This window comes from Schistocerca cancellata, unplaced genomic scaffold, assembly GCF_023864275.1.
Source record: "Schistocerca cancellata isolate TAMUIC-IGC-003103 unplaced genomic scaffold, iqSchCanc2.1 HiC_scaffold_1076, whole genome shotgun sequence".
Taxonomy (NCBI): Eukaryota; Metazoa; Arthropoda; class Insecta; order Orthoptera; family Acrididae; genus Schistocerca; species Schistocerca cancellata.
This window is the reverse complement of record NW_026047075.1, coordinates 562470-575989: the sequence shown is the minus strand read 5'-3', so window position 1 is coordinate 575989 and position 13520 is coordinate 562470. Positions and strand designations below refer to the sequence as shown.

At 42.9% G+C, this 13520-nt stretch overlaps 1 protein-coding gene across 1 annotated transcript in view; it reads left to right on the top strand.

Moving 5' to 3' along the window:
- LOC126151609 (uncharacterized) overlaps positions 1-13520 on the top strand; it is a gene marked incomplete at its 5' end in the record, with an annotated part of 71174 nt that overhangs the window by 38625 nt on the left and 19029 nt on the right. Inside the window, one exon of the mRNA XM_049915954.1 lies at positions 5957-6101. Within this exon, the coding sequence (XP_049771911.1) occupies positions 5957-6101 (145 nt within the window). The remainder of the gene's footprint in view (positions 1-5956; positions 6102-13520) is intronic.

Sequence of the window (13520 nt, the reverse complement as noted above, 5' to 3'; positions counted from 1 at the left end):
AGGCAAGTTTTATGGACCCTACTTTTTTGAGGAAGAAACCATAAGAGGACAATCATATCTTGCAATGCTACGGAACTGGTTATTCCCTCAACTTGACTCAGATGAAATTGTCAGTCAGAAGATGGAGCACCACGGCAACAACACGTGCAGTTTCCTCAGTGCCAACGTGCTTAAACGTTGCATAGGGTGTACAGGACCGCGAAACCAGGCATTACACTCTTGGCCTCCTAGGTCCCCTGACTTGACACCCTGTATTTCTTCCAGTGGGGATATGTTAAACAATGTGTTTATGTTCCTCCCTTACCTCATGACACTGAGGAACTAAAAACCAGAATATCAGCTGATGTAGCTTCAGCGACAGAAGACACCTTATGCTCAGTTTGGGATGAATTCGGCTATTGGCTAGATGTCATCCGTGCAGCAAATGGAGGACATATTTCATACAAGAACAATTCAGACGTCTGTGGGATGGCTGCTGAGATCCAGACTCGTGCAGTGACGGACCTCCGTACTGTGCTGCTGCAGCAGCTCCAAAAGTTCGTCACTGATGAGGGATCGTCACCCATAGCCCTCTTCAATATGGACACTGAGGGCGTACAAAAAAAATTGCCTCCACCACTGATGCAGCACTTATTTCCTTGTGACCTTCAGCCTGTACACCTGATGCAAATTTCCATCAGTGCTGTGATTTATGCTTTAAGAAACTTTATCACAGACCAAATCTTACAGTCAGTGGGGAGGAAGAAGAAGATCTGCAATTCTTCTTATTCAATAAATAAAAGGGAAACTTAATTTCTATTTGACTCTCATGCATCACAAGAGATACTGTTTATAATAATTATAATCAAAATAATTTATTCAGTAGTGGAAAGGCTAATTTACCTACAGCAGAACCAATATGGACACTGAGGGCGTACAAAAATAATTGCCTCCACCACTGATGCAGCACTTATTTCCTTGTGACCTTCAGCCTGTACACCTGATGCAAATTTCCATCAGTGCTGTGATTTATGCTTTAAGAAACTTTATCACAGACCAAATCTTACAGTCAGTGGGGAGGAAGAAGAAGATCTGCAATTCTTGGCTGCCGCTTTTGACAGGGAAGACTTGGTTGGCTGTCATAGTATTGTTACATCACTGTTCTGATACATATGTGACATATTTTCAGCATAATATATTTTCTTATTTTAAATAAAAGGGAAACTTAATTTCTATTTGACTCTCATGCATCACAAGAGATACTGTTTATAATAATTATAATCAAAATAATTTATTCAGTAGTGGAAAGGCTAATTTACCTACAGCAGAACCAGTTCCTACTACTATTACATTACCGAAAGAATGTTCGTAGTGATAGATGGTAAATCATCGAGTAGAAAAGAAGTGATAACTGGCATTCCACAAGGTAGTGTCATAGGCCCTCTGCTGTTCCTGAATTACATAAATGATCTAGGTGATAATCTAAGCAGCCCCCTTAGACTGTTTGCAGATGACGCTGTAATTTACCATCTAGTAAAATCATCAGACGATGACTTCCAATTACAAACAATCTAGAGAGAATTTCTGTATGATGCAAAAAGTGGCAATTGGCACTAAACAAAGAAAAGTGAGGGTGTTCACATGGGTACTACAAGAAATCTAATAAATCACACAAATCTAAGGGCTGTCAATTCAACTAAATACCTAGGAATTACAATTACGAGCAACTTAAATTGGAAAGACGACATAGATAATATTGTGAGGAAGGTGAAACAAAGACTGTAATTTGTTGGCAGAACACTTAGAAGATGCAACAAACCCACTAAAGAGACAGCATACATTACACTTGTCCATCCTCTGCTGGAATACTGCTGGGTGGTATGGGATCCTTACCAGGTAGGATTGACGGTGGACATCGAAAAAGTGCAAAGAAGGGTTTTCTTTGCGGTGAGATCTATTTACGAAATTTCAACCGCCAACTTTCTCTTCTGAATGCGAAAAGATTTTGTTGACACCCACCTACATAGGGAGAAATGATCATGTTGTTGTTGTTGTTGTGGTCTTCAGTCCTGAGACTGGTTTGATGCAGCTCTCCATGCTACTCTATCCTGTGCAAGCTTCTTCATCTCCCAGTACCTACTGCAACCTACATCCTTCTGAATCTGCTTAGTGTATTGATCTCTTGGTCTCCCTCTACGATTTTTACCCTCCACGCTGCCCTCCAATGCTAAATTTGTGATCCCTCGATGCCTCAGAACATGTCCTACCAACCGATCCCTTCTTCTAGTCAAGTTGTGCCACAAACTTCTCTTCTCCCAAATCCTATTCAATACCTCCTCATTAGTTACGTGATCTACCCACCTTATCTTCAGCATTCTTCTGTAGCACCACATTTTGAAAGCTTCTATTCTCTTCTTGTCCAAACTAGTTATCGTCCATGTCTCACTTCCATACATGGCTACACTCCATACAAATACTTTCAGAAACGACTTCCTGACACCTAAATCTATATTCGATGTTAACAAATTCCTCTTCTTGAGAAACGCTTTCCTTGCCATTGCCAGTCTACATTTTATATCCTCTCTACTTCGACCATCATCGGTTATTTTACTCCCTAAATAGCAAAACTCCTTTACTACATTAAGTGTCTCATTTCCTAATCTAATTCCCTCAGCATCACCTGACTTAATTTGACTACATTCCATTATCCTCGTTTTGCTTTTGTTGATGTTCATCTTATATCCTCCTTTCAAGACACTGTCCATTCCGTTCAACTGCTCTTCCAAGTCCTTTGCTGTCTCTGACACAATTACAATGTCATCGGCGAACCTCAAAGTTTTTACTTCTTCTCCATGAATTTTAATACCTACTCCGAATTTTTCTTTTGTTTCCTTTACTGCTTGCTCAATATACAGATTGAATAACATCGGGAAGAGGCTACAACCCTGTCTCACTCCTTTCCCAACCACTGCTTCCCTTTCATGCCCCTCGACTCTTATAACTGCCATCTGGTTTCTGTACAAATTGTAAATAGCCTTTCGCTCCCTGTATTTTACCCCTGCCACCTTCAGAATTTGAAAGAGAGTATTCCAGTCAACATTGTCAAAAGCTTTCTCTAAGTCTACAAATGCTAGAAACGTAGGTTTGCCTTTTCTTAATCTTTCTTCTAAGATAAGTCGTAAGGTCAGTATTGCCTCACGTGTTCCAACATTTCTACGAAATCCAAACTGATCTTCCCCGAGGTCGGCTTCTACCAGTTTTTCCATTCGTCTGTAAAGAATTCGCGTTAGTATTTTGCAGCTGTGACTTATTAAACTGATAGTTCGGTAATTTTCACATCTGTCAACACCTGCTTTCTTTGGGATTGGAATTATTATATTCTTCTTAAAGTCTGAGGGTATTTCGCCTCTCATACATCGTGCTCACCAGATGGTAGAGTTTTGTCATGACTGGCTCTCCTGAGGCCATCAGTAGTTCTAATGGAATGTTGTCTACTCCCGGGGCCTTGTTTTGACTCAGGTCTTTCAGTGCTCTGTCGAACTCTTCACGCAGTATCTTATCTCCCATTTCATCTTCATCTACATTCTCTTCCATTTCCATAATATTGTCCTCAAATACATCGCCCTTGTATAAACCCTCTATATACTCCTTCCACCTTTCTGCTTTCCCTTCTTTGCTTAGAACTGGGTTGCCATCTGAGCTCTTGATATTCATACAAGTGGTTCTCTTCTCTCCAAAGGTCTCTTTAATTTTCCTGTAGGCAGTATCTATCTTACCCCTAGCGAGACAAGTCTCTACATCCTTACATTTGTCCTCTAGCCATCCCTGCTTAGCCATTTTGCACTTCCTGTCGATTTCATTTTTGAGACGTTTATATTCCTTTTTGCCTGCTTCATTTACTGCATTTTTATGCTTTCTCCTTTCATCAATTAAATTCAATATTTCTTCTGTTACCCAAGGATTTCTATTAGCCCGCGTCTTTTTACCTACTTGATCGTCTGCTGCCTTCACCACTTCATCCCTCAGAGCTACCCATTCTTCTTCTACTGTATTTCTTTCCCCCATTCCTGTCAATTGTTCCCTAATGCTCTCCCTGAAACTCTCTACAACCTCTGGTTTAGTCAGTTTATCCAGGTCCCATCTCCTTAAATTCCCACCTTTTTGCAGTTTCTTCAGTTTCAATCTGCAGTTCATAACCAATAGATTGTGGTCAGAATCTACATCTGCCCCAGGAAATGTCTTACAATTTAATACCTGGTTCCTAAATCTCTGTCTTACCATTATATAATCTATCTGAAACCTGTCGGTATCTCCAGGCTTCTTCCATGTATACAGCCTCCTTTCATGATTCTTGAACCAAGTGTTAGCTATGATTAAGTTATGCTCTGTGCAAAATTCTACAAGGCGGCTTCCTCTTTCATTCCTTCCCCCCAATCCATATTCACCTACTATGTTTCCTTCTCTCCCTTTTCCTACTGACGAATTCCAGTCACCCATCACTATTAAATTTTCGTCTCCCTTCACTACCTGAATAATTTCTTTTATCTCATCATACATTTCATCTATTTCTTCATCATCTGCAGAGCTAGTTGGCATATAAACTTGTACTACTGTAGTAGGCATGGGCTTTGTGTCTATCTTGGCCATAATAATGCGTTCACTATGCTGTTTGTAGTAGCTAACCCGCACTCCTATTTTTTTATTCATTATTAAACCTACTCCTGCATTACCCCTATTTGATTTTGTATTTATAACCCTGTAATCACCTGACCAAAAGTCTTGTTCCTCCTGCCACTGAACTTCACTAATTCCCACTATATCTAACTTTAACCTATCCATCTCCCTTTTTAAATTTTCTAACCTACCTGCCCGATTAAGTGATCTGACATTCCACGCTCCGATCCGTAGAACGCCAGTTTTCTTTCTCCTGATAACGACGTCCTCTTGAGTAGTCCCCGCCCGGAGATCCGAATGGGGGACTATTTTACCTCCGGAATATTTTACCCAAGAGGACGCCATCATCATTTAATCATACAGTAGAGCTGCATGTCCTCGGGAAAAATTACGGCTGTAGTTTCCCCTTGCTTTCAGCCGTTCGCAGTACCAGCACAGCAAGGCTGTTTTGGTTAATGTTACAAGGCCAGATCAGTCAATCATCCAGACTGTTGCCCCTGCAACTACTGAGAAGGCTGCTGCCCCTCTTCAGGAACCACATGTTTGTCTGGCCTCTCAACAGATACCCCTCCGTTGTGGTTGCACCTACGGTACGGCCATCTGTATCGCTGAGGCACGCAAGCCTCCCCACCAACGGCAAGGTCCATGGTTCATGGGGGGGAAATGATCATAATAATAAAATAAGAGAAATCAGAGCTTGAACAGAAAGATTTAGGTGTTCCCTTTTTCCATGGGCCATTCAAGAGTGGAATGGTAGAGAAGTAGTATGAAAATAGCTTGATGAACCCTCTACCAGGCACTTAAGTGTGAATTGCAGAGTAACCATGTAGATTTAGAAGACACAGAAATCATGATAATTCATTGAAATTACAGTGAGAAAAAGTGTCAGTTAATGATTTTTACTATGTTTCTTTGTCTGAAAGCTACTGTCATCCAATTTTTCCTGTTTAAGTTGTTATCAGTACATAATAAAGGCTTTGAATGTTTAGTTTGACAGGTCATGATATTACATTACAAGGTTACATATTGGTCAGAGCAAGCCTCACAATCTTTAAGTTACCTGCTGGAAAGTAACTGAATGCAAATATGATTTACTAATTTCAGTGATTATGTACCTATCTTAGGACCTTTTTGAATTCTTTGATGGTAATATTTGGTAGAATACTGAGTATTCAGAGTTTAATCTTATGCTACCAGTAAAACAAAATATGAGCACGAAAGAAATATCAAATACTTTTCTTAATCTATAGTAATAGTAAGATATACCTGCCGCAAACACAGCTGATGGTATGTTTGTTCCTAGGATCGGGCTACACTTCTTCAGAAGGCACTGGGTCTTGACAAGCCAGAAGTTCCGGTGACTTCAGAACCCAAACTGCTCCCACAGGACAATGAAGTACTGCAGAATGACAAGAAGAATACTGGCTCACATATTGAAACAAACAAAGGTGAGTACTGTGAATGACAGCATCAGAAAAACATCTCATGGTTTTGTCTCTAGCTGTCACCAGATTACTCATGCATACTGAAGTACAAACCTTGTAACAAATAGCTGCATATAACAATTTCAGTGCCTAAAAGGACTTAGAATTTTAAACTGTCTTGTTCTTAAAAGGAAAAGGTTTAAAAACACATAATGGAAAGGTGTCCACATCAAATTCTGTAACTGTGTAGATACAGTACTTCACAACCACTCATTGAGATGGTGCTGTCTGACCAGCACAGCTCAGTGTCATCATCAGATGTTGCTTATATAATGAGTTGCTCATACCTGCTGCTCCTCCAGCAATGTTCGCTCTGCTTCCCATAGCTGCCCTCAGTTCAGCACAAAATAAAATAGGAGTCCACAGAATATAATGCCAATTTTGTGATGGGATTCGAGAATTCCTAGCAAATGGGACACCTGTCATTCTTAACAGTGGAGAATCTTCAGATGTAAATTCCTGTGCTCTCCAAGTTAGTGATATAGGACTATTATGTTTCACAAAATACACTCCTGGAAATGGAAAAAAGAACATATTGACACCGGTGTGTCAGACCAACCATACTTGCTCCGGACACTGCGAGAGGGCTGTACAAGCAATGATCACACGCACGGCACAGCGGACACACCAGGAACCGCGGTGTTGGCCGTCGAATGGCGCTAGCTGCGCAGCATTTGTGCACCGCCGCCGTCAGTGTCAGCCAGTTTGCCGTGGTGTACGGAGCTCTATCGCAGTCTTTAACACTGGTAGCATGTCGCGACAGCGTGGACGTGAACCGTATGTGCAGTCGACGGACTTTGAGCGAGGGCGTATAGTGGGCATGCGGGAGGCCGGGTGGACGTACCGCCGAATTGCTCAACACGTGGGGCGTGAGGTCTCCACAGTACATCGATGTTATCGCCAGTGGTCGGCAGAAGGTGCACGTGCCCGTCGACCTGGGACCAGACCGCAGCGACGCACGGATGCACGCCAAGACCGTAGGATCCTACGCAGTGCCGTAGGGGACCGCACCGCCACTTCCCAGCAAATTATGGACGCTGTTGCTCCTGGGGTATCGGCGAGGACCATTCGCAACCATCTCCATGAAGCTGGGCTACGGTCCCGCACACCGTTAGGCCGTCTTCCGCTCACGCCCCAACATCGTGCAGCCCGCCTCCAGTGGTGTCGCGACAGGCGTGAATGGAGGGACGAATGGAGACGTGTCGTCTTCAGCGATGAGAGTCGCTTCTGCCTTGGTGCCAATGATGGTCGTATGCGTGTTTGGCACCGTGCAGGTGAGCGCCACAATCAGGACTGCATACGACCGAGGCACACAGGGCCAACACCCGGCATCATGGTGTGGGGAGCGATCTCCTGCACTGGCCGTACACCACTGGTGATCGTCGAGGGGCACTGAATAGTGCACGGTACATCCAAACCGTCATCGAACCCATCGTTCTACCATTCCTAGACCGGCAAGGGAACTTGCTGTTCCAACAGGACAATGCACGTCCGCATGTATCCCGTGCCACCCAACGTGCTCTAGAAGGTGTAAGTCAACTACCCTGGCCAGCAAGATCTCCGGATCTGTCCCCCATTGAACATGTTTGGGACTGGATGAAGCGTCATCTCACGCGGTCTGCACGTCCAGCACGAACGCTGGTCCAACTGAGGTGCCAGGTGGAAATGGCATGGCAAGCCGTTCCACAGGACTACATCCAGCATCTCTACGATCGTCTCCATGGGAGAATAGCAGCCTGCATTGCTGTGAAAGGTGGATATACACTGTACTAGTGCCAACATTATGCATGCTCTGTTGCCTGTGTCTATGTGCCTGTGGTTCTGTCAGTGTGATCATGTGATGTATCTGACCCCAGGAATGTGTCAATAAAGTTTCCCCTTCCTGGGACAATGAATTCACGGTGTTCTTATTTCAATTTCCAGGAGTGTACAAACAACCTAGTGGATATCATTGGAAATTCCATGAGGCATTTTACAAATGACCCTGTTATATGCAGAGAAGTTGCATTGCTAGAAAATTGTGGCAAAATGCAGGAGAAACAGCCATGGTATAAACATTTGTCTGTACCACGTAGCAACTGAAATATAATTAATTATGTTGTAGTTAAAAGTAGGATATTCTTTGGAAAAACTCTGACAAAGATACAGGTTCATAACTATAATTAAATTACTGTTGAACATCAATTATTTTTATCATGAGATATACATACAACTGTTACACAATACTGTTACTTGCAAAGTCCGTTCAGTCCTTCTGAAATTTATAAATTAGACTGGTGCGTAAGTTTTAACAACAGATACACATAACAGAGACTTTAATCATCAAGAACATATTCTCCTTCATTATTTACAACACCCTGCCAATGCTGGGGTACTTTTCGATTCTATGACTGTGGAAATCGTGTGGCTTTGAGGTGATGAACACATCAAGCCATGTTCAGAGCGCATTTTTATCTGGAAAGGAAGTTCCTTGAAGGTTGTTCACCTGAGAGCAGGAAAGATGAAAATCTGAGGGCACAAAATCATGTAAATGAGGTGGGTGGAGAATGATTACCCGACCCAACTCCTGTATAGTGTTTTTTGTCAGACTAGCAGAATTCGGGCAGGCATTATCCTGCAGTAGCTTCACTTCACACAGTCTTCCTCGCGATTTTTATTCAACTGTGTCTGCAAGATGTCTCAGTTGTTGCCAATAAAATAATGTCAAGAGTGATGGTTACACCTCAGGGAAGCAACATGTAGCACTCCACCCTGTCACTGTTCACCAGATGCATAACATTATCTTTTGTGTATGCGTGTGGATGCGCACAGGCTTTATGTTACGCATGCAAATGTCACAGGATGGTGGAATGATCACAGTTCTTCACATCTGCCTTCTTGAATGCACTGACAGGGGGGAATGTTAGTACACCATAAAATGCCTTGTAGAGTACAGACGTTGTGTATGCAGTCTATCCCTAGGTAGCACCTGCTGTCTGCGTTTGCCCCCCCACCCCCACCCCTCCCAAGCCACACAACTGAAGTTTGCGCTTTATCACACCACACATCCACATGCACCCCCCCCCCCCCCTCCACCCACCCACCCCCGATGGGAGAAATTCAATTCAAACATTTTCCCTTTGCTCTACAGTTCCATATACACTCCAAGGAATTATCTGAATGGGACAGAAATTGGTAGACACAGAAAAATTTGATGATTTAGTCAAGAGAAAGTGCTTTGCAAATTATGCAAGTCAATAACACGTTGGTCCAGCCCTGGCCCTTATGTTTCGCATGGATTGACACAGTTGTTGAATGTCATTCTGATTAATATCATTCCAAATTCTGTCCAGTAGGCATGTTAAACCATCAAAATCCCAAGCTTGTTGGAGGGTCCTGCCCATAATGCTGAATGCTACCATCTTTCTCCATTGGAGAGAGATCTGGCACCCTTGCTGGGCAAGATAGGATTTGGCAAGCATGGAGACAAGCAGCAGAGACACTCACCTTCCTCTCCCTTAGACTGTATACTTTGAAATAATGCTCTAACATCGGCGAATTTCTTGGAAATGTAGTACAAATTATGTGAGAGTGAGAAGTACAGATGCATTTTTCTAGTCATTTTGTTCATAAATTGAAATCAGTCTTCTTTGCTATCAGTCCTTTTTCTTCATCTTTAAGTACTCTATATGGTTAGATTTTTCACAGTGATATAACATTATCTCATAGTTTTCTTTGTAACATGATTTATTTCTCTCTCACTTTACACCAAGTGGCAAACTTGGAATGAGATGCCTGTGTCCCTCTCTTAAAACATGATTGACTTGTGCTTGGCTACAGAAATGGTTGTATTGCATCAGTGGTCAGGAGTTCCCAGGCGGGAAGTTCGGCGGCCACGTGCAAGTGTTATTGAGCGTGATGTCACATTGGGTGACTTGTGCATTGACAATGGGGATGAAATGATGATGAGGACAGCACAACACCCAGTCCCTGAGGGGGGGGAATCTCCCACCCCAGCCAGGAATCAAACCTGGGCCCCTGTGTGTGGCATTCCAATGCGCTGACAGTTCATCTAATGTGGCAGACTTGTGTTTGGCTAAGAACTACTGTTACACGGCTTGACAGTGGGTGTGTCATAGAGAAATGCTGCAACTGAACAACTTATTACAATATTGCCAACTCTTTACATTTTTTAAAATTTAAGCTCCTAACAGAAAGGGAGGGAGAAATGTAGTGAAACTTCACTACTTAAGAGGGTACATTATGTTGTTTGATTTATTACAAAATTGAGTCAAATTGAACCTGCAGTATGACCCCACTTGTCACTATCTGGCCTGAATGCAAGCTTTGATTCCATTGAGAAGAGTGTCCTCAAGATGTTGTATCCTCTCTTGAGGCAAGTCGATCCACAGTTGGTGTAACAAGTCCTTGAGATCCTGGATACTGGCACTGGGAAGGAGTTGATGTCTGAGCTGGTCCCACATATGTTTACATATTCATCATGCTGACCATGGGAGAACCTCAGCATCAAGCACGATTTGCCACAAGCAAGGATGACGGATGCAGATACACCACTGTGCCATCGGTTTTTCTTCAAGCATTACCAGGTGTCACTTGAAGTCTGCATTTACATAAACTATGTGATCAAAAGTATCTGGACACCCCCAAAAACAGATGTTTTTCATATTACAAGCATTGTGCTACCACCTACTGCAGGTACTACATATCAGTGACCTCAGTAATCATTAGACATCGAGAGAGAGAGCAGAATGGAGCACTCCGCGGAACTCACAGACTTCGAACGTGGTCAGGTGTCACTTGTGTCGTACATCTTTATGCAAGATTTCCTAAACATCCCTAGGTCCAATGTGACAGTGAAGTGGAAACGTGCAGCACAAAAGCGTACAGGTTGACCTCGGCTGTTGATTGACAACAACCGCCAACAGTTGAAGGTGGCCATAATGTGTAACAGGCAGACATCTGTCGAGACCATCACACAGGAATTAAAAACTGCATCAGGATCCACTGCAAGTACTATGGCAGTCGCAAGGGAGGTGGAAAAACTTGGATTTTATTGTCGAGCAGCTGCTTATAAGCCACACATCATGCCAGTAAATGCCAGACGATGCTCACTTGGTGTAAATAGTGTAAAAATGTTGTACAGAGTGACGAATAACTGTACACAATGTGGCAATCCAATGGCAGGGTGTGGGTATGGCAAATGCTCGGTGAACTTCATCTGTGAATGTGTCTAGTGCCAACAGTAAAATTCAGAGGCGGTTGTATTATGGTGTGGTCATGTTTTTCATGCAAGGGGCTTGCACCCCTTGTTGTTTTGCATGGCACTTTCACAGGACAGGCCTACATTGCTGTTTTAGGCACCTTCTTGCTTCCCACTGTTGAAGAGAAATTAGGGGATGGCAATTGCATCTTTCAACACGATCGAGCACCTGTTCATAATGCACGGCCTATGGCGGAGTGGTTACACGACAATAACATCCCTGAAATGGATTGGCCTGCACAGAGTCCTGACCTGAATCCTATAGAACACCTTTGGGAGTTTTGGAATGCCGACTTCTTGCCAGGTCTCACCGACTGACATCGATACCTCTCCTCAGTGCAGCGCTCAGTGAAGAATGTGCTGCCATTCCCCAAGAAATCTTCCAGCACCTGACTGAACGTATGCCTGCAAGAGTGGAAGCTGTCATGAAGGCTAATTGGGGAGGGGGGGGGGGGCAACACTGTATTGAATTCCAGCATTACCTGCGGAGGGCGCCATGAATTTATAAGTCATTTTCAGCCAGGTGTCCAGGTACTTTTAATTACATAGTGTACATATTCTGCAAGCCACTGTACAGTGCATGGCAGAGGGTGCCCTTTAACACAACTAGTCGTTTCCTCTCCTGTTCCACTCGCAGATATAGTAAGGGAAAAACAAATATCTATATGCCTCCGTATGAGCCCTAAATTCTCTTATCTTATTTTCATGATCCCTACACGAAATACATCTTGGTGCAGTAGCATCATTCCACAGTCAGCTTCAAATGTCACTTCTCCAAACTTTCTCAGTAGTGTTCACCGAAATGAATGTCTTCTTCCCTCCAGAGGTTCCCACTTGAGCTCCTGAAGCCTACCCATAACACTTGCATGCTAATCAAACCTGCTGATAACTGATCTAGCAGCTCATCTGTGAATTGCTTCAATGTCTTCTTTCAATATGGGGTGTTCAGATCTTAAACAGTACTCAAGAATAGGTCTCCTTTACCAGTGACCAATTCTCCCAATAAACCGAAGACGACCATTTGCTTTCCCTCCCACAATCCTCACATGCTTTTGCATTTCATATTGCTTCAAACCGTTATGACCAGATATTTAAATGACATGACTGAGTTAAGCAGGACACTACTAATGCTGTATCTGAACATTGACATTACCAGTTTGTTTTTCTTACTCACCCACATTAACCTACAGTTTTCTATGTTAAGAGCGAGCTGACATTTATCACATCAACTAGAAATTTTGTCCAGGTCATCTTGTATCAACCGCCAGTCACTTGATTTTGACGCCTTCCTGTACACCACAGCATCATCAGCAAACAACTGTGGATTGCTGCCCATCCTGTCCACCAAATCACTTACGTATGTAGAAACCAGCAACAGTCCTATCATACTTCACTGGGGCACTCCTGATGTCACCTGTCTCTCATTAACACTCACCATCGAGAATAACGTATTGGGTTCTATTAATTAAGAATACCTCAAGCCAGTCACATATCTGGGAGCCCATTCAGTATCCATGTGCCTTTGTTAAGTCTGCAGTGGGGTAACATTGCGCATGCATCTTGGTAATCTACAAATATGCAATCAGCCTGTTGCTCTTCATCCATAGTTCACAATATATCATGTGAGAAAATAGTAAGCTAAGTTTCACACCAGCAATACTTCCTAAAGCTGTGCTAATTTGTGGACATGAGCTTCTCAGTCTCTAGGAAATTTATTGTATTGGAACTCAGAATATACTCTAGAATTCTGCAGCAAGCTGATGTTAATAATGTAAGCCTGTAGTTTTGCAGGTCTGTTCTTTTACCCTTCTTATATACATGAGTCATCTACACTTTTTTCCAGTCACTTGGCACTTTATGCTTGGCAAGAGATTCACAATATATGCAAACTAAGTAAGGGGCCAATGACGTAGAGTGCTCTTTGCAAAACTGAATTGGGATTCCACTTATTTGTTTTCAACTATTTCAGTTGTTTCTCTATGCCGTGGATGCTTATTACTATCTCATCCAGACAGGACTGTGTGTGAAAGTCAAACGACAGTACATTCGTAAGATTACCCTGCATGAACAATTTCTTAAACATGGAATTTAAAATGCTACAAGGTCCAAGACACTTCCATTGC